Genomic DNA, 26,712 nt, shown 5'->3' with positions numbered 1-26,712 from the left:
TGCATGCAACGTTTTTTAAAGCCGTATAAACACGCAGCCGGAAAAACGCACGTCACCAGAGCCCGTGTGAACACTCTCATTTAACTCCTACGTGTAGATAACACTCGCTGCCTGATCCGCGCTCACCGGACGCTACGAACGCAAGAAAAACGCCTAACAGACCGCTTAGATCGTTAGGATCGAGTGAGTTAGAAATACCAAGGGTTCACACAAAACAAGGGGAGTGCACCATTAGCTATTATGCTGCCCGCAGTTGGAACCAGCTTCCAGAAGAGATCAGATGTGCTAAAACATTAGTCACATTTAAATCTAGTCTCAAAACATCTCTGTTCAGCTATGCATTTATTCAATGAGCACTGTGCTACGTCCGAACTGACTGCACTATTTTACTGTATGTTTATCTAATATCTTAAACTGTTTTATTTTTATTTTAAATTATGTTTTATATTAGTTTTAATTAGTCTTTTATTTTTTTTATTGAATTTTAATTAGTTTAAAGTTTTGTTGCAAACTATTTTTATTTTTATTTTAAATGAAATTTTAAAGTTTTTGTTAAAAAGTCTTATTGCTATTACCTTTTATTTCATTTTATGATTATTTTCTTTTCTTCTATGTTAAGCACTTTGAATTACCACTGCGTATGAAATGTGCTATACAAATCAACTTGCCTTGCCTAGTTATTTAAAAGTAGTTAAACCTGTAAACTTTATGCATGTGTTCTGTCATAATTGCCAGATAAGGCTTTTGTGTTTCCACCAGCAATAGCACAGGACGACACAACAGTTTGAGTAAACTTTATTGTTTCAAATTAAACAGTGTGTGCCAAAGCCGTACCAGAATTTTTTGAAACCATTTACATTTGTAAAGTGGATACAGTTAAATGTTTCATAATGTTTGATAAATATTTTTAGAAACATCCTACATTCTACATTAAAAAAATATTTATGTAAGTTAGCTTATCTATAGAAAATATGTAAGAAATTAGTAATAACAGTGTTACAGTACACACAGCTCAGTAAAAAAATAAATCTGCAGTTCTAAATTTTGTAAACCCTTATACTAATATTTAATTTGAGTCACATAACCTCATAGTTGAGTTATTTCTGAATACCCAGAACCCAGCGTACAGAGGCTGAGTGAATGTGGTGTGGACTGTGTGGAGGAGACTCATCGTGTCAGAGATGCTGTAGAAGGACAGAGTTCCTGCACCGTGATCCACATACACTCCTATTCTGGAGGAAACTGGACCTCTGATCTGTGTGTTAACATTGTTGTGGCTGAAAGTGACATAGGCAGGATAACACACCAAACTCCAGGACTGACTGTTGCATCCAAACCAACACTCATGACTCCGTCCTTTCCTGCTGATCTCTTTATATGAGACTGATATGTACACATAACCGCTCCACTCCACCTCCCAGTAACAGCGTCCACACACACTCTCCTTACACAACACTTGACTCCAAAAGTCAAATCTCTCTGGATGATCAGAGTACTGTTGTGTCTCACCATATGTTACTGATCTGTTTTTCTCAGACAGAATAAGGGTAGGATTTGCTGTGTTGGGATCCAGAGTCAGAAATCTAAAATCTAAAACAGTAAAATGTTTACAGATTACATGTTAATCAAAGGTTTGTAGTGAGTGTTTGAGAAACATGTCTGTGTTGCTGTCCTCCTGCCCGAAATGAGATTCTAAATATTAAATAAAGTGGAACCTTGGATTACGAACATAATTCATTCCGGAAGCGAGCTCGTATTTCAAAACACTTGTAAATCAAAGTGAATTTCCCCATGAGAAATTATAAAATTTTAAATTATTTGTTCCACAGCAAAAAAAAATAAACACATAAAAAGTATTATTACAAAATATAAAGTACAAATGAAACAAATTAACCTGCACTTTACCTTTAAAAAAAGTTAAAATAAATCGTGACAGATAAGTGTTCCTGTTTATGCGCTCAGGTGCTGTGTGTGTGTGGTTTGGACATGTTCAGAGGAGAGATGGTGAATATATCGGTAGAAGGATGCTGAGGTTGGAACTGCCAGGCAGGAGGTCTAGAGGAAGACCTAAGAGGAGATTTATGGATGCAGTGAGAGAGGACATGAAGTTAGTTGGTGTGAGAGAAGAGAATGCAGAGGATAGGGTTAGATGGAGGCAGATGATTCGCTGTGGCGACCCCTGAAAGGGAACAGCCGAAAGACAAAGAAGAAGTGCTGTGTGTGTGTATGTGTGTGTGTTTTTTACCAGAAAAATTAAGAAGGAACATCACTAATGACACTCAATTGAGCTAACCTGTGTCGTTTAATCGAGTCGTGACTAAGCAGGATTTACTGCTGTAAAATAAAAATAAAACAAATGAACCTACACTTTACCTTTAAAAAGAATCACGACAGAGCAGTGTTTCTGTGTAGAGCAGAGATAAAGAGTGTGTGTATGTGTGTGTGTGTGTGTGTGTGTATGTGTGTGTGTGTGTGCGTGTGTGTGTGTAAAGGCGAGAGGAGAAGTGTGTGTAAAGGGGCACGGTGTACAATGACGCGCGCACACATAATGGTAGGCTGACACAGAAAGAGAGAACATAGATCTTTAACCTCACTAATAAAACATTATTTTGCTTTACACACACGCACACGTGTGTTATAATAAACAGTACGTTATTTATTATATAAACAACATATGCTGTACATGCTGTACACACACGCATACAAACACAAAATAAAATATGTTTACCGGATGTTGATTATACCAGTAAGAGATGAGCGCTAAGACCCAGCAGGGGAGACGATTACCCACAATTCTACAGCGCAAGAAAGAGAAAAAAAACGTTGGCTCAGTTGAAGTAAAAATGTATTAAAAATATTTGCTCGTCTTGTGGAACACTCGCAAACCGTGTTACTCATAATCCGAGGTTCCACTGTATCAGACTTCAGGTACAAATATACCAGAATTATATACAAAATAGAAATGTTTAAATATCCCCCAACAGCAGTCATCAGTTAAAGACTGATCACATATAAGTGTGTGTGTGTGTGTGTGTGTGTGTGTGTGTGTGTGTGTGTTTATACTTACATTGCAGAAAATTCGGTCTGCTTGTCAGCTGTGAAGGTAGTATCTGAAATAAGGCTACAGCTGTGGAGATAAAATAAAGACTGAAATATGAAAACAGCGTCCAGCCTTATTACAGATAGACACATCAATTAAATCCCACCTTAGTGGGTCAATATTCTCAAACTTGAAATACAGGTATAAACTCATAAAAAAATATCATTTTGCAAACTTTATTAAATTCCATTTACATCATTTGTCTGGTAAATTTATCTTGATAGTGTACAAGGCTAATGCTAACACTTTGTGCTTTTATTCATTAATTCAGTCCTCTGTCTACAGCAGCGTATTAGGGCCACTGTAGGTTAAATAGAGCTATATTCCAGATGGTTGCTTGTTTACCTTGAGGACGGATTTGCTCAACTTGCTCTTTCATCTGTAAGAAAGATTTTCTCATTCCATCAAATGTGTGATGTAGATTAACAGTGTACAGTGAGTTCTCACATCCAGGAGAAACACAGAGAGACGGGAAACTCTACAGAGAGGAAACACATCATAGAGAAGGAGAAAAGTGTAGGAGAGGAACGAATGAATCTCAGACTGAATCAGACCAAAGACACACTTGTGATCTCAGACGGGAACATTTATTGTTGCTGTAATGAGCTTTTAGGAGGAAACTTTGTGAGGAACAGCGCCCTCTGTTTTCTCTTTTGCTCTTGACGAAGGCGGTCGCATCTGCTCTCCCTCCCTTATCTCTCCCTGCTTGCTTCTCTTGTCTGTCTTGTGAATACTATTCAGAGACTCTCCTCGTCTTGCTCTTGAAAATAAAAAAGGAATATGGATTTGATCAACTGGTCTCTGAATGCAATTGACACGATCTTCTCGACGAGAAATGTGGGTTCTGGGGAACCTACTTGTCCTGCTGGGACGTTTGCTGCTGGATACACGATGGACAGTTGGGAAAAGTGGCGCATTGTGTGCCTGGCCGCACTGTCTCTGGAGGATGTTGAAGATATCTACCTATTCGGAACTCTGATAACTGGGATTCTGCTGATTGGATTAGGTGGGATACTTGGATATCGAAAAATCTTAAAAGCAGTCAGTCTCAACCCCAAAAGACTGGCTGGCTGGGAAATAGTGGTGACGAGAGCTGTCGGTAATCAGACTGTGGTTCTGGACCGCAAATTGGATAAAATCTTGGAGAGACTAGCAGCTATGCAACATGATTTGGACAGACCTGCAGACCAGTGATGGACACTAAATATCTGTGAAATTGGCAGATATTGTTAGAAACCTGGAAAACATGATTTTCTTTTTCGGCTGCCCCTTTTCTTCCAGCTACTGCATTCAAGGCCGTGGCTGGAGACATAACAAACTCCCAGAAGACCAAGATAACGAGACGCTCTGGAATCCTACTCCCTCCCCCTTCAAGGACACCTGGCGCAGACTATTACAGGATGTTACAGGCTTATAAACTGATACGCACGCACTCACGCACTCACAGAACAGCTACAGATAGACACTCTACCTTCCCCATATCCAACGCCTTCGTGTGCTTATTCCCTTCAGTGTGGGCAGGCGGAATCGGGACCAGCGCTCTCTAGCTGCAGGGACTGGAGCTGTTTGCCTACACTGGACATTTCCTATCCCCTGTACCCTAATCGTTGCAATGTTTATGTCTTGTGATTACATGTTTTTTTCTGTGCTTGTTGCTGAGGTATTTTTTGTACCCCTGATCCCACACTGCCCTTTTCGAAGGACAGTCTGGGAGGGGATTTTTTACCCTCATTATCCTAATGTATCTTATTCCTTATTTTCTATGATGGCGCCCGAGGTGGCTGACGTCGCGACTCTGTGGTCGCAAAATAATTTCGCTGCATATTGTACTCTGTATGATTGTGCATGTGACAGAAAAATAAATTTGAGTGTTACCTGGAGGAAGTGGATGTGATCGTGTGTGTGTGAAAGCTGCTCCAGCTCAGTGACTCTCCTCTTAAGATCAGCAATCTCCTGCTCCAGTTGCGTCAGGAGTCGTTCAGCTCGACTCAGTTCAGCTTTCTCCTGAGCTCTGATCAGCTCCGTCACCTCCGAGCGCTTTTTCTCCATAAGGCTGATCAGCTCAGTAAAGATCCTCTCATTCTCATCTACTGCTGTCTGTGAACGCATCTGTGAGAGGATAGGGGACATACAACACACACAGACACACACACACACACACACACACACACACACACACACACACATATATATAAATATATATATATATATATATATATATATATATGTGTATATATATATATATATATATGTATGTATATATATATATATATATATTTTTTTTTTTTTCTAGAACTTTGAAGTATTTCTTCTAAATCCAAAATATAAGTATTGTTTATTAGAGTGCATATTTAAAGGAAATTACATCACAACCCATTAAAATAACCCAAGATCATGCAGCATTTGCAGAGCTTTAGTAAGTCAAATAATAGAAAATGCAAATAATCTGTAAACAAATTATGTTAATGCTTCGGCTAAATAAGATTAACAAATGAGTATTTGGTAGAATAATAACCCTGATTTGCAATTACAACTTTCATGCATTTTGAGATCCTCTCCAGCAGTTTTTTACATTGCTGTTGGGTAACTTTATACCCCTCATTTTCTTTCTTTTTTTTTTTTTTTTTTGCAAAAAAAGCAAACGGCTCAGCTTTGCTTGATGGTTTGTGACCCTTCATCTTTCTCTTGATGACATTCAAGAAGTTTTCTCTCTCTCTCTCTGTATGTATATGGATATCATGATTAGGAGAATCTCTCAGCTCTCTACCCACCTTAATAATGTCTACAGCCTTGTTCAGCTCCTTCGCCTCCTTCTGCTTCTCCTGGATTCTCTGCTGGGATTTCATCTGCTCCTCCTTTAGCTCATTCTGAGACCATCGAGGAGATCAGTGGGTCAATTGGGTAATTGCACCCATGCACATTATGTAGTCCTGTATTGTAGTTTATTTTAATTATGTGTGGTTTTATACAGAACCATAGACCATTGCAGATACACTGTTTACTCTGATTTATCAGTGATCCTACCACACAATACTGCATGTCAATGTGTGAATAGTTTAGAGTGTAGTATTAAATTCAACTGCAAATTTTATTTGTCACATACACAGTCATACATGCAGTGAATAGCTTAATTCTTCGCGTATCCCAGCTTCTTGTTAGTAGGCAGGGGTCAGAGCGCAGGGTCAGTCATTTTTTACGGCGCCCCTGGAGCAGACAGGGGTAAGGGGCTTGCTCAAGGGCCCCACAGCAGCAACCTGGTGGAGCTGGGGCTCGAACCATCAATCTTCCGATCCGTAACTCAGAGCCTTAACACGCTGAGCCACCACTTCCCCATTTCCACTACTTTATTATACAGGAACTGAAACATTTTAAAACCTCAAATGCAAACATATTTAAATAAATGAATAAAACGTTAAATACCAATAATGGGATCTGTGTGGTGATACAGTGGAACCTGGGATTACGAGCATAATTCGTTCCGGAACCTGGCTCGTATTTCAAAACACTCGTAAACCAAATTTAATTTTCCCATTAGAAATAATGGAAACTCAAATTATTCATTCCACAGCTTAAAACAAAATAAATACATAAAAATAATTAATACAAAATATAAAGTAAAAGTAAGACAAATTAACCTGCACTTTACCTTTAAAAAAAACGTAAAATAAATCCTGTAGATGTTTCGGTTTTTGTGCGCTGGTGCTGTGTGTGTGTGTGTGTGTGTGTGTGTGTGTGAGAGAGAGAATCTAAAGCAAGCTCTCCTCTCCCCCTCGACTTACACAGTTACCCTTCCTCACACACAACGGAAACATTGTTTTATCGGAAAAATAAACAAGAAATCCCTCTAATGACACTTGATTGAGCGACACACTAACGGTATCACTGCTGTAAATAAAAATAAAACAAATTAACCTGCACTCTACCTTTGAAAATAATCGCGACAGAGCAGTGTTTCTGTGTAGAGCAGAGAGAAGTGTGTGTGTGTGTGTGTGTGTGTGGCCACAGACACAAAGAGCAGCCTCGAGCAAAGAGAGAAAATGGATCTTTAACCTCCCTAATGGTACAGAAACAATACAGACACAAAATAAAATATGTTTTTCACACACACGTGGGCACAGTGTTGTAGTAAACAGTACACGCGTGCACGGATGTTGATTATACCAGTAAGAGACGCGCACTAAGACCCAGCAGGGGAGACGATTACCCACAATTCCACAGCACAAGAGAGAGAAAAAACGTTGGATCAGTTGCGATCATGTGATGCTCAGCATCAAAACAAGAAGTGCATGTGTGATACATGAACCTTGGTACTCGTAAACCAAGACCTACCGCTTTCCAAGTCAAAATTTATTAAAATTCTTTGCTCGTCTTGCAAACCGCGTTACTTGCAATCTGAGGTTTCACTGTATATAATTTGCCCCACAAAAGAATTGTGCTACATGAGTAAATCAATTTCAGCCATCACTAAGAAAAGTTAACTGATTATGGTTCTAATAACACATCTATTCTACTCTTCAATAACATTTTCAGTGTTAATAACTAAAAGTTCTTCACGGTCTTTCCATAAAAAGCTGAAATGTTATTTAACATCCTATAACTAACGAAATCACCTTAATTAGCTAATTAATTAAATACTGTAATGAGAGTATCATAAAGTTTTCCCAGTTCTTTTCACAAAAAATCCCAGTTCACCTGTTTTTTATTTCTTTCTGTTTTAGCTGAAACAGTGTCATGGCCTTTATGGTCATCCATCATACACAAGTAACAGATGAAGCTTTGGTCAGTACGACAGTAGATCTCGATCGGTTTGTCATGCTGAGAGCAGATCTTCTCTTGGAGATCTGCACAGGCTTCCACTAACTTGTGCTTCTTAAAGGCAGGAGACTGATAGTGAGGTTCAAGATGATCTTTACAATAGGAGGCCTGACACACCAGACAGGAATTAACGGCTTTGCGTTTTTTCACGATGCAGAAATCACACTCCACATCTCCAGGTCCAGCAAGAGAAGCTGTTTGAAGTTTAGCCTTATTTTGTTTCTCCACCATTTCAGCCAGCACGTTGTTCCGGCGTAGAACAGGCCTTGGAGTGAAGGTCTCTCTACACTGGGGGCAGCTGTAGACCCTCCTCACATCCTGATGATCCCAGAAGCGATTAATACACACCTTACAGTAATTGTGGCCACAATGAAGAGTCACTGGATCCCTTAGAAGGTCCAAACACACTGGACATTTGAACGGTTCCTGATCTGATGAGATCCTCGCTTCTGCCATTTTCCCTTACTCATACACAATCACTCTGATTGCAAGCAGGAACTAAGTTTCGTTTCTTGAAAAAGAGCTTTCGGTTTCTGTTTGTGGTGTAGTGTGACACAGAGAGCAGGTGTGGCTTTAAAAAGACAGGAATTTTAGGCTTTACAGAATACATGTTAAGAACTTGTGTAAATAGTCTTCTATGTGATTTATGATAATACACGTATTCTTATAAATTCTATTGTGAATTGTTATAAATATTTTTTGTCCAAAACTGTATTTTGCATATTTAAATGTGTTTTTAGTCTGTATATGTGTAGTATATTATGTATATTAACCCCCACCCCAGATTGATGCTTTCATCTGAAAATTGAAAGCATCAACTTTTTACTATAAAAGCTGACATGTGAATGACCTGCTTCTGTACATAAACAAAATTTTCCAAAAGGATCAAACATACAGTAATTACAGTAGTTAGTTCCCCAGATGTCGGGGAAATCATTCATATCTGAAAAGTTTTAAGGTTGCAAAGTTGAATAAGCGAGTCACTCGATCTGTCCGCTGTGCTTCGATACGCTTTTTTGGTTCCAGGAGAGACACAAGCTTAGTGGGCACAGTCTTAGTCTGACACACAAACACGTTGTCTGTAAGAAAGGTCTCTGTTTATTAACAGCTAATTATTTGATGTAGTTTTTATATGTTTGACCAAATGCCTGTGCCATCCATATCTGTTACTACAACAAATATAAACCTATAAATGTCCTGGTGAATTCCTGAAGAACAAAAGAATGGAAGTTGGACAGATGTTTGTCCAGAGACGAACCAGGGGGTATTGGCTTGAGTTAGGGGGAGACAGAGAGAAAGAGAGAGAGAGACATAAAGAGAGAATGAGAAGTTGAGCGTGAGAGCGTTAGCACCTCAAGAACAGATGCAAGAGGAGAAAGGAAGGTAGCAGCATGGAAGATTTACGGTAACACGTTAATATCAGATCTATGAAGAAGAGAGAAAGAGACCAGAATTAACTTCTTTTATATAAGAAAATTCTCTTACAGTTGGCAGCTTATATTCCAACAGAATTTGTAAAATGTCAATTAGTTAACATAGCAAGAGATATTAACGTGAAGAAGCAAGGATTTATGATTAGTAAAGTCAGCAAAGATGACGATAAGATGAAACAAATGAAAAGAAATTTTAAATCACATATCACAGTTAGAAATGAGAATTAATGTTATATAATAATACAAAATCTAATACACATTTTAACCTATATGTGTATGTAAAAAGGTGAGAAGTGAAGGTAGACCCCTTTTTAGTTGTTTTCAGGATGTGTGTAACTTCACTAGCCCCTCGGTGCAGGTAGGAGATCTTGCGAGGAAGTGGTTGTTCATCTCAAAGACGAGTTCGTTCAGAATCAGTTAGATATAGCAGGTCGGCTGACTTGATTTTCTTCTCATACATTCCCGTAGCGTCACAGTGCATTTCCCCGTTGAAGCCCAGCGTCCATTGACTTCAATGCGGCTGCTTTGAAAGTTTTTTTTCAGTGCTTTGAAACTAGACGCTCATTGGATAAACGCTGCGATTATGTCCCGCCCACAGACGCTCAGCGTCTCTGGGGGCCAGGACGCTGGGCTGCTGCTTGATGATTGGAGGAGCTGTTTAAAGGGCGGAACCCCCTTTTTTGATTGATAGCATGTCTTAAGTATACATCAGCGCTACTGAGATCCGAGTTCTGTCCCATGCGGATTTGCAGGTGAAGTGGTACGAAGAATTGCTGCACTTTGTATTGTTTGCTGGTGATCTAAACCCATTTTGTTTGTACAAATCATTCTTTAAATATTAAAAAAAATATTATGTCATTCTTGCCTTTTCTCTTTATTTCAGCATTGTAAAGTTAGTTCATTCATATAATTAAAGTAGCTCGTGGAAGGGAAAACTAGCCAGCTAGCAATCTGTGCATAATGGCAGACGCAGACGGGGCTAATATTGTTGACCTGCTTTTGGCAAAACCATTTAGTAGTCTTCCTTACGAGGAATTAAATTGCAAATTAAATGGCAGGGCATACGGAAGCTCACTGCATTCACAAAAGAAAAAAAAAATCACGGGACTTATGTCATAATTATGACTTAATATCTCATAATTATGACTTACTATCTCATAATTATGAGATAATATCTCATAATTATGACTTACTATCTTATAATTATGAGATGCAAAAAAAGACACAAACCCCCCTCTCTCTCTTATAAATCCTTGGTAAGGGCGAACGTTTTTTTAGTTTCCCGAGCACCGTCCGTTCTTGCGTTGACGGCGGGGCTCTGTTCATTTTGTGTTTTCAGTTTTTTTGTTTCCTTTTAAGTTCCTAATTAATAATTCCCCGCTATGTCCAAACGATAAGGTCTTCCCGTGTGTATCATAAGCACTCCCACAACAACTCCTAGTTCATTCATCCCCTCTAAAGCCCTGCGTTAGGGCTCTTATACACATCATAACATTTCGTGGTGCGGCTCTCCATACCGATATGGAATACTTCATACCAATATGGAATACTTCATGGATACAAAATCATCCATTTAAAATGCATTCAAGCTGGCTTTGTGGTATCTCAGAGAATCATCTGGCACCTTTTAAAAATTCTGGATCCTCGTTTACGAGCAAAAGGATGCAGTAACTTTCGTTTCCGATGTCATGCGCTAAAATGCCCCCTTTCACAAACTGCCTCCCCTTATCTCATAATTATGAGATAGTAAGTCATAATTATGAGATAATTATCTCATAATTATGAGATATTAAGTCATAATTATGAGATAATATCTCATAATTATGAGATACTAAGTCATAATTATGAGTTAGTAAGTCATAATTATGAGATCAGGATCTCATAATTATGAGATATTAAGTCATAATTATGACATAATTCCTGAGATTTTTTTTTCTTTTGTGAATGCAATGCGCTTCCATAAGGGCAGACCAATGCCCAAGATTGATCTGGTGCAAAAATCAGGAAAAAAAAAAAACAGGTCTTTTCAGCTCTCCTGGTATGACAAGGTGAACTGGCTGTCATCGGGAAATTAAGTAAAAAAATAAATAAAGAAAAAATGGTAGCTGTTGAGAAGGCATCTATAGGCAGGCAGCAGCAAATGGAAGAGTTCAACTTAGGTGCCCAGGATAGGAGTCTACGAGGACAGATTAAAATTAAAAACTCATTTGGGGGCTTGTTCATGTTTATTTAATTTATTTGTTATTACATTTTTTTTTGGTAAATTTGTGTATTTAACCTATGTATTTCCTGTCCCCTGTCTATTTAGTAAGACTAACCATTGTCTATATACCCTTTTTAGTGTTTCTTGTGGTCAGTTAGGTTTTTTTTTATTATTATGATTTGCCATGTGTTCATTTTAACCTTATTTTGTGTTTAAGGTTATAGATTTAAGGTTATCTTTTTGACTTAGTTGCCTTGTATTTCTAAGTTTGGATTAGTTTGGTAATCCCCTTAAATTGTTAATAAATTAATCTTTTTTAAAATATAAATTTATCTATTAGATAAACCAGGAGTGTGTATGTGCATATGGATATAGTTTAGAGTCAAGGCCCTTAACCCCTCAACTGCTCAGATGTATAATGGGGTAAAAATATAAGTCGCTCTGGATAAGGGCGTCTGCCAAATGTATGCCCTTGATTATGATCAAGTGAAGGCGTCAATTTTGAAAAAGTATGACTTTAACAATTTATGGACAGAGCTTTAGGTCTCTGTATGTGGAATCTGAAAAGACTCCAAAAGAACTTTTGGCAAAACAGCAGGGTTATACTAAACTAAGGTGTCCTTAAAATGCTGTAAAACCTTTTTCAATTGTGTTGTGTGTCTAAATAACACTAACGATTAATAGTCAGGAGCTGAAATCACTCATTGATTCTGGAGGCACACAGATGTTGGTACACCCACAGTATGTTCGCCCTCATTCCATATACAGTATGTCATTCAAACAGTTGCAGTCTGCTGTGTTTGAATCAAAGTGAATAAACACGTGTATTTGTTGAATTTTGGTCTTACAAGTAACCTGTTATTCCCTGTTGTTCTAGGCCATAACCTGCCAGTTCTCCTGGACTTAATAACCCAGTTCAGCTATGTAATGCTGGTATAACCTGGGCCCATGTGAAGAGAGTTAAAACCAGAATCTGGTTTTATTTGCCAAGTATGTTGACACAAACAAGGAAATTGATTCCAGCTGTTTGTGGCTCTCAAAGTACAGACCAACATAAAACTATATTTGTTACAGATAAAACACTATACACAGTAGGCACACAACATTTACAACTATACAGATTAAATAAGAAAAGAAAAAATCCTTAGTACGTAGCAGATGCCCAAAAACTGAGTGTGTAAGCTAGTGCACATAACCATAGTGTGCATCACATCTGTATAGTAGGGCAAATAGCAGCAATGTGCAGGAAAATGTAGGAAGTTTGTAAGAAGGATTTTGGTGATTTCCATAACATGTACAAAATGTTTGAGTAGTGCAAATAGTATTAATACCCACACTGTAAAAAGTCCAACTAGATAAATATATAGAAATAAACCTAGAGAATTGTAATATTGTAACGTTGGGCCAACTTCTTACAGTGGTATTTATTGAGACAACAGGTAACATTGTGTTCTTGAAAACTTTGGAGACACAGACTGAATAAACTAAAAAAATCAGAAATATACCTTTATTGAAAGCAATCACATGATTTTATAAAAACCACTACCTCCCTCCCCCCAGGCTAAACTGCACTAAGTAGGGTGAAGATGGCCGTTTTGTGGACTCTCTATTCTGGGTAAGTTTTTATATATATTTTGTAATAAAGTATGTTTCAGTTAGGTCATACTGTAGCTGAGGTTGTGTATAGAGTGATTCAAACTAATACAATGCATGTTATAATAAGGAAACTTTCCATTTCTTCCATTCCAGTGATTAAAAAATGGTAACAAAGTCAATTTTGGAATTTACAGAAGCTCAGTGGCAGCAGTGGATGTGCCTATAATTTACGTGTCATACGAATTACATAATCTGAAATTTGTTTTTCATTAGTTTATATAAAAGCAGGTATTTTGCTTTCTATAAGTATACATTTTTCACATCTGTGAGGCGAGTATACACAGAGTTTCAGTTCATTTTCTGACGGGTTTATCAAGTTTATCGAAACCAATAAAGAAAAGCGCACCCTGTTTACTTTAATTAATAAAAAAAAAAAACATAACGTTTTGTCATCATTGTGAGTGCACCTAAATAAAAGTGTCTCATTAGGGCTATGTAGCTTTTATAGTTTTATTATATAGTTTTCCACATTAATCTGACAATAACACCCAATTTTTCTGATGCACAGTCTGTTTTCTGCCTACGCGAGTATTACACAAGATAAAATCTAAAGGCTCACTGTGTTAACATTTACTTTGCTTAAATTCGATGCAAATAATAAATATGCTGACGCAGTAGCACGTCCTGAAAATGTTAAATTTTTTGATCATTAAGTGTCATTTATTTCAGTTAATAAATCTACGACAAATTTAAAGAACACAAAATATAAGATGACACAAAACCCTACAGCTTTTCTAATTACAAATGATAAAATCTAAAGACTCACTGTGTTAACGTTTACTTTGCTTAAATTCGATCCTAATAAAATTTTATTTAATTTAAGTAATAATTTGTACTGTAATTTTAGTAGTGTGATCATAAATTTATAGTCTAGAAGTTCACACCTAGTTTTAGGGAAACTAGTTTTCTCCAAGGTAAAAAAGTAGTGGATTGTTGTTTGCTAATCAGTCGGCTCTTTGAATCTGATTAATGACTAAATAAAGGCAAATTTTGCTGTTGATTAAGTTGTTTTATCAAAATGCACAGAAGTAAATATAACTCTGTGCTTTAAAAAAAGGTGAATTAAAAAAGTAGATTTTTATGTATGATTCACAGGGTCAGCTTTTTACCATTTTACTGCCCCCTAGTTGTTATCACAATAATGCAAGATGTCTGTGCCAGCTTTATGCAACATTCTACAAAACATTGCTTTAATGCATGTTTATATAGAGCAATGTTTTTATATGATATGTGTTAATTTTGGCGGCTCACCAGAGCGGTGGAGCCCGTCCTCTCTCACTCCGTCACGGGGGGCGCTGTGAGGTGAGCGCTGTGGTTTCGTTGGAGCAGACATTGCATCTCCTGTATCAAGGTCATGTATGCTCCTAGTGCTGTTTCCTTTTTTCTGTCCAGAACAACAAAACCCCAGGATCAGATGGAGTATTTGACACAGACAGAACTTTAAACAGAACCAAGCGAGATGGGTTGAGCGGCCACAGACTTTTACACTGTGCACTACAGTGAAGAGCCCTGTGACCTATTTTGGAGAAAGGAACTACCCAGGGAACTTCTAAAACTATCTCTAGAGCAAAGTACTGTGCTGGACAGTCATAGCCAAAAGTTTTGAGAATGACACAAATATTAGTTTTCACAAAGTTTGCTGCTAAACTGCTTTTAGATCTTTGTTTCAGTTGTTTCTGTGTACTGAAAATGTATTGTTCTTCACCAAACTGTTGTTGGATTGTTGGAAGAAGTTGCTGTTGGAGGCTGTTTTGGTACCATTCTTTATCATGGCTGTGTTTTTGGGCAAAATCGTGAGTGAGCCCACTCCCTTGGATGAGAAGCAACCCCACACATGAATGGTCTCAGGATGCTTTACTGTTGGCATGACACAGGACTGATGGCATGGCAAAGGCACGGGCATTTATACACTCAGTTGCCAGGCAACGCCTCCATAGGGCAATCAGTCTGAACGAGCTGCACCTGGCGCCGTGTTTATTTAAGGGTCCCGATACCTCGGTGCTTCAGGCGATCATTTAGGTAGCACCGGTAAGGTATCAGGGAAAAATACAAAGTAAGACAGAAAGACAGATGAACAAACAAACAAACAAACAAAGAAAAGAAAGACAGACAAGGTGTGCTGTTCAGAGGCAGAGTGAGAGAGAGAGAGAGCAAGAGAGAGAGCGCCACGCATCAGACCAGCGTGCTCGCTCAGTTTAAGTTAATAGTGTACAGCACAAAAACGTAACTTTCTCTCATAGGTCCTCGGTAAAGGCATAGGCCCTGAGAGGATTCTAGTTTTTGTTTTGGTTTCCAGAGGCATATCCGTTCTCGCATAGACAGTGGAGCTCTGGTTGTTTTGTGTTTTCAGTTTTCTTTTGTTTCCTTAAACAAGTTTCCTAATTAATAATTCCATGCCATCCCCACGTCCCTCCGTGCCTGTTATAAGCACTCTCACAAACTCCCATTTCGTTGAAGCCCTGCGCCATGGCTTTTATAAACATTTTATGTTTTTATTTTTTTATGTTATTGTACTGTATGTTATTATAGTGTTTTATGTTATGTGGTATAATTACTTTTTAAGTATGTGTTGGTTAAAAAAAAAGGTGTACACACAAAGTATTTAAATAATGGATGTAGGTGCATGTTATTCACAAGTTCTGACGCGTGTCTTTAGTTACACAGTTTCACTGACGACTTCAGACTTTCGTTGATTTCTTTGTCTCTTGTTTATTTTCAACATCAAAAACAACGGTTGTTACAGTTTCTTGCATAAATCCACTGTAGTCACGACAAGTCGCTTGCTGTGTTCTGTAGCTTCGATAGATTACAGTTACAACAACTTATTTTACTGTATTCCTTTTAGCTTACTGTCTCACGGTCAAAAGCTTGTGTGCTCCACACCTTTCTGTATCCTTCTGTGTCTTAACAACAACTAACAACTAACGTGCGTGATAGACATGAAACTGCATAACTGTGGGATGATGTCACAGAACAACTCATGAAATGATGTCACAATACAAATTATAAGTATGATACTTAATGCTTAATGCTTAACTAATAAACTGAAATAAGATAAACATAACAACAAATCACAAGAATGAAATATGGCCCTTACAATGGAAATTTAAAAGTAAAAAAAAAAGAGTCTCTCTCACTCTCTCTTAATATGTTTTAATTCTGTTCATCTTTTCCTTTTGGATTATATATTAACATACTAACTCTTCCACTCTCTCTTTCTTATTCTCTCCCCCTCCCTTGAGCTAACACTCCCAGGTTTGTCTTCGGACAGCATCTATTAACCTCCAATCTTAAAATGTCTTTTGAGCTGTTTAACAGATGCACACAACACTAGATGGTTGGGCACACATTCACACACTACAGGCAATTTGGGAACACCAATTAGCGTTAATCTGCAGGTCTTTGGGAGGAAACCCACCAAGCATGTGGAGAACATGCAAACTCTATGCACACAGAGACAGGAATCGAACCCAGACCCTGGAGGTGCAAGGCGACCGTGTTAACCACTACACCACTGTGCTGCCACACATCTAGTCATTAAATATTTTCAAATTTGTTACTTTACCACACTGTTGAATGGCCTGAACTGTTTAGGGATCTGGCATTTGACTGATTTGAATATAATGTTAGATCCCTCTTGGGCCTTAGAAGTACTGAAGTGTGATATACAGCTGTGCTCTTTAGTAAGCAAATGTGATATATACTTTTTATTTAAGGATCATTTTGTCCACTATGTTAAAAGTTCAGATTGTTGCAGAAGTTACTGTAATAAGAATAATCTTCCAGCTTTCATGCTGATTCTAGCTGCGTTAGAGTTTTCAGATCATTTATTATCATCATTTATGTTTTGTTCATTTATCCCTTTACACAGCTGCTTTCCTATTCTGACTAAAAACACATTTAAACATGCAATATGTATTCATGAGCCAAATGTATTTAAACAGTTCCTATTTTAATTAATGATAATATTATCATAAATCACAGGGAAGGCTATTTACACAAATTATTGACATGTAGTGTTGAATTCCTGAAGTGTATGACTCCTTGAAGCCACACCTGTCTCTGTCACACATTACAGACAGACAGAACCAGAGAGATTTTTCCATGAAAATGAAACTAAGTTTATTGTAAGTTTGCATTCTGAGTGAGTGTGTGAGTGTGAGTGTGTGTGAGTGTGTGTAAGTACAGGAAAATGGCAGAAGCCAGTATCTCAGTAGCTCAAGATCAGATCAGCTGTCCAGTGTGTTTGGACCTTCTAAAGGATGCAGTGACTCTTCATTGTGGCCACAATTACTGTAAGGTGTGTATTAATCGCTTCTGGGATGAAGAGGATGTAAGGATGGTCTACAGCTGCCCCCAGTGTAGAGAGATTTTCACTCCAAGACCTGTTCTACGCAGGAACAACATGCTGGCTGAAATGGTGGAGAAACAAAATAAGGCTGAACTCCAAGCTGTTTCTCCGGCTCACAGTTACGCTGAACCTGGAGATGTGAAGTGTGATTCCTGCATCGGCAGAAAACGCAAAGCCGTTAATTCCTGTCTGGTGTGCCTGGTCTCCTATTGTGAAGATCATCTTCAACCTCACTATCAGTCTCCTGCCTTTAAGAAGCACAAGTTAGTGGAAGCCTGTGAGCTCCAAGAGAAGATCTGCTCTCAGCATGACAAACTGATGGAGATCTACTGTTGTACTGACCAAAGCTTCATCTGTTACTTGTGTATGAAGGATGAACACAGAGACCATGACACTGTTTCAACTAAAGCAGAACGAACTGGAAAACAGGTCAGAACTGGGATTTTGTTCGGAATCTATCATACAACTTTATGATATTCTCATTAGATTATTTAACCTATTAACTAAATAACTTACTAAAGTGCTTTACTTGGTTATACAGTAGGATGTTAAATAAATGTGTTATTAGAACCATAATCAGTTAACTTTAAACATACTGTACATACACGCATTTTTGCTACTGTAGAGCTTTGTAGTGGGCATGAAAATCACAGGCACTGGGAGGCACAGATGCAGTGAATAACAATATTTGTTCAATATTGTATGGTATCGGATCACTGATGACTTACATCCCTAGTATTTACAAAAGCTCCTCCTTTATTCATAAAGCACACCTACTTGACATGAAATGTGATTGCATAACACAAAAAATGTGGAAAAGTAACAGAGAACTCATTCACTGATTGGCTTCTGCACTGTACTTCACTAGGGATTTGCTGTGTCTCGACCACATGACCCTTGATCATTGATTTAGATAAAACAGGGAAGCACAACAATGTGTAAAGTAGCCTAGACGGAGAGTCTGTAATCCTGGGAAGAAGGAAAGAATGCGACACAAAACTACACATAATTTACATTTACATTTACATTTACATTTGGGCATTTGGCAGACGCTCTTATCCAGAGCGACTTACAAAAAGTGCTTTAGTGTTTACATCATTGGATACATACTTAAACCGGGTTAACTAGGTTAATAAGTCTTGAGTCGTCGTTTAAAGATGGTCAAAGTCTCTGATGTACGGACATCTAGAGGAAGTTCATTCCACCACCTAGGTGCCAGAACAGAAAAGAGCCTGGATGAATGCCGCCCTCGATCACTGAGAGATGGTGGGATGAGGCGAGCAGTGCTGGAAGATCGGAGGGAACGTGGTGTAATGCGTGGTGTAATTAGCGCAGAGAGGTAAGTGGGTGCTGGGCCATTTTTAGCTTTGTAGGCAAGCATCAGTGTTTTGAATTTGATGCGGGCAGCTACAGGAAGCCAGTGCAGGGAGCGGAGGAGTGGGGTGGTGTGGGAGAACTTGAGAAGGTTAAAAACGAGTCGTGCTGCTGCATTCTGGATCAGTTGCAGAGGACAAATCGTGGACAGAGGCAGGCCTGCCAGGAGTGAGTTGCAGTAGTCCAGTCTTGAAATAACAAGGGACTGAACAAGCACTTGAGTAGCCTGTGAAGAAAGAAATAGGCGAATTCTTCTGATATTGTAAAGAAGAAATCGACAAGAGCGAGTAAGGTTAGCGATGTGTGGCGAAAATGACAAATGATTGTCCACGGTTAACCCAAGATTGCGGGCGGTGGCTGAAAGAGTGATTTGGTTGTTGTCCAGGGATATCACAAGGTCTTGACCTGGAGATGAGTCACAAGGGATAAACAACAGTTCGGTTTTACTGAGATTGAGCTTCAGCTGATGAGCAGCCATCCAGAATGAGATGTCTGCCAGACATGCTGAGATCCGGGTGGAAACCTGAGTGTCAGAGGGAGGAAACGAGAGTACAAGTTGGGTGTTGTCTGCATAACAATGGTATGAAAATCCATGCGATGATATGACCTTACCAAGAGACCGGGTATAGAGGGAGAACAAAAGAGGACCAAGTACTGAGCCCTGCGGGACACCAGTAGAGAGTCTACGTGGGGCAGATGTAGATCCCCTCCATGTTACCTCATATGACCTATCTTTTAGGTAAGAAGCAAACCATTGCCACGCTGTTCCACAAATTCCAAGGCTTGTAAGAATAGATAATAGAATCTTGTGGTTCACCGTGTCAAATGCAGCTGACAGGTCCAGGAGGATGAGGACAGATGACAGTTTATAATTAAAATGGACTACAAAAAAGGACTAGATAATGTGCATGTGTGCAAACAGCAAGAACAATAAACACACAAGAACAGACAAGCACACACTTTAAGAGAAAAGAGTGCAAGCAGATGCTACAAAAATAATAATAAATGAAGTTCTGAATAATGAAATGCATGTTATTTGGTCTCAGAATGAGCTAAAGCAGGAACAGATGAAATCCCAGCAGAGGAGCCAGGAGAAGGAGAAGAAGGTGCAGGAGCTGAAACGAGCTGTGGACACTATTAAAGTAAGGAGAGAGCAGAAATATATATCATCCCACACAGTAACCCCCCTCCTCCTCCTCCTGTCCTTTCTCTCGCCTCAATTACGATTCTTTTCAAAGGTAAAATGCAGATTAATTAGTTTTATTTTTACTTCATATTTTGTATTAATAGTTTTTATGGAAATATTTTGGGGTTGTGGAAGAAATCATCTAAGTTTTCATTATTTCTTAAGGGATAAATCGTGTGCTTTCGACTACAAGCACTATCCAGAACGGATTATGCTTGCAATCCAAGGTTTAACTGTAGGCATTGATGTGTGTGTGTGTGTGTGTGTGTGTGTGTGTGTGTTAACAGATGCGATCACAGGCAGCAGTAGTTGAGAGTGAGAGGATCTTTACTGAGCTGATCAGCCTTATGGAGAAAAAGCGCTCGGAGGTGACGGAGCTGATCAGAGCTCAGGAGAAAGCTGAACTGAGTCGAGCTGAACGACTCCTGAAGCAACTGGAGCAGGAGATTGCTGATCTTAAGAGGAGAGTCACTGAGCTGGAGCAGCTTTCACACACACACGATGACATCCACTTCCTCCAGGTAACACTCACTGTCTGATCTACAGAGGGCGCTGTTCCTCACAAAGTTTCCTCCTAAAAGCTCATTACAGCAACAATTAATGTTCCTGTCTGAGATCACAAGTGTGTCTTTGGTCTGATTCAGTCTGAGATTCATTCGTTCCTCTCCTACACTTTTCTCCTTCTCTATGATGTGTTTCCTCTCTGTAGAGTTTCCCGTCTCTCTGTGTTTCTCCTGGATGTGAGGACTCACTGTACACTGTCAATCTACATCACACATTTAATAGAATGAGGAAATCTCTCTTACAGATGAAAATACAAGTCAGGCAAATCCGTCCAGAAGGTAAACAAGCAAACATCTGCAATACAATAAAGAGAGCCATAAAATGCATCAACAGAAATACGGAGGAAGCAGGAACAGGAGTGATGGAAGAGGGTGGTAAATTTTAGTGTTTAAAAAATTTAAACTTAGAAAAACAAGTTTTAAACTCAGAAATTTTCCTCTCCAGCTCTTTTAAACCTACGCTGGCCCTAATACGCTGTTGTAGGCAGACGACTGCATTAAATCACAAAGTGTTACAATTAGCTTTATACACTATACCAGGATAAAGTTTGAGAATGTTGACTCATCAAGGTGCCATTTAATTTATATCTCTATCTGAAACAAGGCTGGATGCTTATATCTCAGTCTCAATTTTTTTTGCCACAGCTGTAGCATTATTTCAGATACTACCTTCACAGCTGAGACAAAGACAGAAATATCTACAATGTAAGTTAAACACACACACACATCTAAACGTGATAAGTCTTCAACTGATAACCACTGTTGGGTGATATTAAACATCTTTTTTTTATATAGTTATGATATATTTGTACCTGATATTTAATATTTAAACATCTCATTTCGGGCAGGGGGACAGGAGATCAGACATTTGTCTCACACACTCACTACAAACCCTTGATTAACATGTAACGCGTGAACATTTAATTTTTTTAGATTTTAGGTCTCTCACTCTGGATCCCACCACAGCACATCATAAACTCATTCTGTCTGAGAAGAACAGATCAGTGACATGCAGAAGGACACGACAGCAATACTCTGATCACTCAGAGAGATTTGACTACAGGCGTCAGGTGTTGTCTAAGGAGAGTGTGTGTGGACGCTGTTACTGGGAGGTGGAGTGGAGCGGTGATGTGTCTATATCAGTCTCATATAAAGTGATCAGCAGAAAAGGACAGAGTGATGAGTGTGTGTTTGGATACAACAGTCAGTCCTGGAGTCTGGAGTGTTCTTCTTCCTCTGCCGCTTTCCTGCACAACAGCATAAGGACTGATCTGAAAGGTCCAGCGCCCTCCAGGATAGGAGTGTATGTGGATCACAGTGCAGGAACTCTGTCCTTCTACAGCGTCTCTGAAACAATGAGTCTCCTCCACAGTGTCCACACCACATTCACTCAGCCTCTGTATGTTGGGTTCTCTATGTGGCATATTAAATCAACTGTGAGGTTATGTGACTCAAATTAAATGTTCATTAATCTACAAAAAGATTATTTGTTTTTGAGTTGAACTGGTAAATGTAAAAGTAGACAATTCAAGCTTTCTACTGATATGTATTTTGTGTGTCTCTGTGAAGTATTTGCTGAGTTTCAGTTCATTTTAATGATGCGTTTCTCCCTGCAGTTCACGCAGACCAAAGAGACAGACAGCGCACCCTGTTTGTTTTCTTTATTTTATTAATGCACAAAGTTTTTACATGTGTGCATACAAATAAAAGTAGACACTTTCGATTAATATATAGATCTTGTCTGTATGATCAAAACTGAAAGTGTAATTTAAGTTCTTATTGGCGTCATCAGTGTTTTTTTGCACTGTTCGTACACTTTTATATTTGAACATGTAATTTATGTGTAATTTGTGATAACAGCTATATTTTCTGTTATACTGACTGCAGTAATGCAGCTAAAAAGTCAACTTCAATTGTTTAGGCCTAAGAAACTGTTTAACTGAACTCGCAAGTGAATCTTAAGTTTTTTTTTGTCAAATACATTCTCAAATAACCTAAACACTAAAAATATACACCTTATTTTGTCCTCAGATTCTTTCGTGTAACTCTCCTCTCTCAGTCACATACCTGTCTGATGGCTCATTATGCAGATCAGTATGCAGGCCTTTGTCTACTCAGGTGTGAATCACTGCATTAGTAATGATAGTCACGCCTTCTCGCATAGAGCCTTTACACTCAAAAAGTGACTTAAAAATGTTAATCACTATATTGTTTTCTGTGAGCAAGTAAACAAGATCATTTTCACATCATTTTGAAACAAAAACACTAGTCCACCAGCCCAGTTCTCAAAAAGTCTTGTAAAACAAATGTTCTGTATGAGTTTCATGGCCTTATTTCAGCTACTTTTATTTTGACAAAACTTACTAACCACGCATAATATTTTTTTCCTAAAAAATGCATACACATACATTCAGTTTGGTCACATATCATTGTAGAACAGTTTGTGCTGATTACAAGAAAAATACAGGTTGGTCAATAATATATTATAAGTAGCTGAAAAAAGCAAAAATATCAGAGCATGTCCAAACATCTCAAGGGCCCCAAAATCACCTCGGACCCCAGAGGGTTAATTGTTTATTCTCCACCATTCACCAAAACTGAACACACTCGCGAAGTGCGCCTGTTCCTTGCCCTTCTACGGCAAGCCCCGAGGGGAAAAATGCATCACACACACATATCCACATCATGAGCGCCTTGGCATCTAACATTAACATATGACACTTACCACTGAGAAACGTCCTGCTCCAGTCGTGATAGCGAAACAGTTTCTTATCGATGTGCCACTTCAACCGTTTCATCGTCAGACTCCGGCTCGAATTGATATGAAAAAACGACGCCATCTTTTTTATGTGTTGACAGGTCTCCAGAGCTGTCGTTCACTTATGGTAATGGGCGTTCCGTTTTCCGACATAGGCTGTAGCAGTAGACCAATCATAAAGGGCCGCGCCATCTGAACGATCACAACAGTAAGGGCTCACGGAAAAGAGGGGTTTAGATATACTAAATCTTCGAACAGCTTCACACGAGTCGTTTACGAATCATTTAGAAATGGGGTAAAATGTAATTATTTTTGGAGAAAACTAAAGTACTTTTTGACCCTGCATACATGTAAACCTGTTTTAAGAGACTTATTAAGCAATATTAGTAACCTTTAAAATAGCATAATAGGGGCACTTTAAAGTGTCTTGTGCATCCGGGTAACAGAACATCCAGGGTGCGTGCAAATATGCTTGAAAGTGACATATTTAAAGTGACTTGTGATAAGGGTAATTAGGTAATTTAACTAATTTTTATGAATGTGTAGTTGTGCTAGTGTAAGTGAATGTCCAGAATTTCCACAGTGAGTGCAAAAACCATATGTATGTATGTGCAATTTGGATCAGTACAGTGTGGTGTACTGATTAAGAGACTGTATTGCCTGCGGGAAGAAGCTCCTTCTCAGTCTTTCTGTGTTGGTCTTCAGAAAGCGGAATCGCTTTTCTGACCTCAACAAAGAGAACAGTCCATTGCTGGGGTGGCTGAGGTCCTTCACAATCTTCCTGGCCTTGGTCCAGCATCACTTGCTGTAGATCAAGTGCAGGTCAGGGAGCTCAGTGCGAATGATGCGCTCGGCCTTTTGTAGAGCTCATCTGTCCTGCATGGTCCTGTATCCGAACCAGGTTGAGATGTTTCCAATCAGGATGTTCTCTATAGTGCAGAAGTAAAAGTTCCTGAGCACCTTGGACGGCAGTCTGGAGTCTCTCAAGCATCTGAGGTGGTAGAGATGCTGCCTGGCCTTTTTCACCACGGTGTTGATGTGACAGGACCATGACAGGTCCTCCGTGATGTGAAAACAGAGGTATTTGAAGCTGTCCACTCACTCCACTGGGCTCTTGTTGATGATGGGGATCTGGTAGTTCCTTTCCTGCTTAGTGCTGAAGTCCACTATCAACTCCTTTGTCTTACTGACGTTTAGAAGGAGGTTGTTCCTCTGGAACCAGTTCTCCAGATTCCTAATCTCTTTCAGGTAGGCCGTCTTGTTGTTATCAGAGATCATGCCCACCACGACTGTGTCGTCAGCAAACTTAATGATGGTGGTCGAGCTGGTAGTGGCCACACAGTCATATGTGTACAAAGAGTACAGCAGGGGGCTCTGAACACACCCCTGGGGGGCCCCAGCGCTGAGAGTGAAGGAGGCTGAGACATGTCCGCCCATCTTTACTGCCTGTGGTCTGTTAGAAAATTAGAGATCCACTGACACAGAGATGAGCAGAGTTCCCAGGTGGGAATTATGGTATTAAATGCAGAGCTGTAGTTGATGAAGAGCATTTTAACATAATTCCCTCTTTTAGTGTCCAAGTGAATAAAGGGTGTGTGGAGATGATGATGGCATCATCAGTAGAACGATTTGGACGGTAAGCGAACTGTAGTGGGTCTAGAGCGATAGTCATTAAGAGAAGCAGGATGAGGTTTTTTTGGAACGTCAACAATGATGGACTCTTTGAAGCATGTGAGGATCATCGACTGAGATAAAGAGAGGTTGAATATCTCTGTGAAAACAGGTGCTAGCTGATCTGCGCAGGCTCTGAGGATACGACCTGAGGTGCCGTCTGGTCCTGCTGCTTTCCTGGTGTTCACTCTCTTGAAGGCTTTTCTCACGTCATGCTCGGAGATGATAAACGCATTTCCGGTGCTGGCAGTGTCTTCCTGTCTGTAGCCATTAGCGCCGCTAGCATTAGCATTGCTAGCGTCTTTAGCTGCAGCCTCAAAGCGAGCATAGAAAGTGTTCAGCTCGTCTGCCAGAGACACGTCAGCGTTCGTCATACCGAATGTTGGTGCTTTATAATCCTTTATTGTCCTTAGTCCCTGCCACAGAGCGTTGCGGATGGTTTTATCCACCCACGGCTTCTGCTTGGGAAACGTTCCAATAGTCTTTTTCTCCATGGTATCATCTGCTAGTTTCTCGATGAATCCCACGCTTCTGTATACCCGCTGACGTCATCATAGGAGCTGTTTCTGAACATGTCCCAGTCTGCGTCATCGAGTGCGTCCTGTAACGCGGCCACCGATTGGTCAGTCCAGCATGCAACCTCCATCTGTGAAGCAGAGGAGATTGCAGTCCCGAATGTCTCTGTGGAACTTTACCCTGGCCCTGAGGTCATCGAGCTTGTTCTTCAGTGACTAGACGTTGGCAAACAGGATGCTAGGGAGAGGTGTGTGGTGTGCATGGGCTCTCAGCCTCTTCCTGACGCCGGCTCGTTTCCCTCCGGGCCGCCGCTTCATGTAGCGTCCTTTAGTTTTCCCTCAGAATCTCAATCGGCCAGCTTGGATCCGGAGTTAAAAACTTCTAATTGTGAGTACATTGTACACTAATAGAAACAGAGTGTCTCTATCATATCTAATGTACTTATATGTAATGGTGGTGCTTTTGCCGGGTTTAAAGCGCTGAAAACTAACTGAAAAAACAATAAACAAAGAAAAGGGTGTCGAAGCAGTTGTGATGGCAGCCGATCTCACCGGCGCCATCTTAGACATTCTCACCCTGTCATAAAGAATTTTTTGATACCATACCATTGGGAATTCATCTTCCCCTCAATGACTGCAAGCTGGCCACGTCCTGATCATGATGCTTCCTCCACCATACCTTAGGGTTGTTTTCATGATGATATGCAATGTATTTTTATGCAAGATATAGTCCTGCAGGTTCTTTCCAAATTGTTTAATGTTAGTTTCATCAGTGAACAAAACACAAACTTCAGGCCTGCAGAAATGACTTATTTTAGTGAGCAGCGGCTTCCTTTGTAGTGTCCTGCCCTGACACCCTGTGTGTTCAATGTTTTACCTACGGTGGCCTCCTGAACACAGATGTTAGACAGTTCCAAAGATGCATTTAAATCTTTGGCTGTCACTCAGGGTTTTGTATTTACCTCAATAATGAGTCTTTGTTGTGCTCTTCGTGTCATTTTGACTGGGTGCCCACTTTTTGGTAGAGTAGCCACAGTCCCAAAGTGTTTCCCGTTTGCCTAACTGTAGAACAATGGTTTAATAAAAG

The 26,712-nt window shown here is 39.5% G+C and overlaps 2 protein-coding genes across 2 annotated transcripts; one reads left to right on the top strand and one right to left on the bottom strand.

The window, feature by feature from the left end:
• Positions 1-780: 780 nt before the first annotated feature.
• On the bottom strand, positions 781-8,450 carry LOC128532949 (E3 ubiquitin/ISG15 ligase TRIM25-like). The gene is made up of 6 exons (XM_053507100.1): positions 7,793-8,450; positions 5,872-5,967; positions 4,976-5,209; positions 3,446-3,578; positions 3,068-3,127; positions 781-1,590 (listed from the first exon to the last, which is right to left on the bottom strand). The coding sequence occupies exons 1-6, from the start codon at positions 8,369-8,371 to the stop codon at positions 1,067-1,069; spliced, it is 1,626 nt and encodes a 541-aa protein (XP_053363075.1). The 5' UTR covers positions 8,372-8,450; the 3' UTR covers positions 781-1,066.
• Positions 8,451-17,399: 8,949 nt separating this feature from the next.
• On the top strand, positions 17,400-23,635 carry LOC128533237 (E3 ubiquitin/ISG15 ligase TRIM25-like). Its single transcript, XM_053507495.1, has 7 exons — positions 17,400-17,987; positions 19,979-20,074; positions 20,406-20,639; positions 20,828-20,960; positions 21,327-21,386; positions 21,615-21,959; positions 23,541-23,635. The coding sequence occupies exons 1-7, from the start codon at positions 17,400-17,402 to the stop codon at positions 23,633-23,635; spliced, it is 1,551 nt and encodes a 516-aa protein (XP_053363470.1).
• Positions 23,636-26,712: the final 3,077 nt, after the last annotated feature.

Source organism: Clarias gariepinus, chromosome 11, assembly GCF_024256425.1.
Source record: "Clarias gariepinus isolate MV-2021 ecotype Netherlands chromosome 11, CGAR_prim_01v2, whole genome shotgun sequence".
NCBI classification, from domain to species: domain Eukaryota; kingdom Metazoa; phylum Chordata; class Actinopteri; order Siluriformes; family Clariidae; genus Clarias; species Clarias gariepinus.
This window is presented reverse-complemented; position numbering and strand designations above follow the sequence as displayed.

Bases quoted from the DNA above. Each gene is read 5' to 3' on its own strand.
- LOC128532949 (XM_053507100.1), bottom strand. From the start codon at position 8,371: ATGGCAGAAGCGAGGATCTCATCAGATCAGGAACCGTTCAAATGTCCA. The intron at 3,579-4,975 runs GTAACACTCAAA...TCCTCTCTGTAG, and splicing joins ATCACATCCACTTCCTCCAG to AGTTTCCCGTCTCTCTGTGT. The intron at 3,128-3,445 runs GTAAACAAGCAA...TTATCTCCACAG, and splicing joins TGAGCAAATCCGTCCTCAAG to CTGTAGCCTTATTTCAGATA.
- LOC128533237 (XM_053507495.1), top strand. From the start codon at position 17,400: ATGGCAGAAGCCAGTATCTCAGTAGCTCAAGATCAGATCAGCTGTCCA. The intron at 20,075-20,405 runs GTAAGGAGAGAG...GTGTGTTAACAG, and splicing joins GAGCTGTGGACACTATTAAA to ATGCGATCACAGGCAGCAGT. The intron at 21,960-23,540 runs GTCCAGCGCCCT...ATGTGTTGACAG, and splicing joins CATAAGGACTGATCTGAAAG to GTCTCCAGAGCTGTCGTTCA.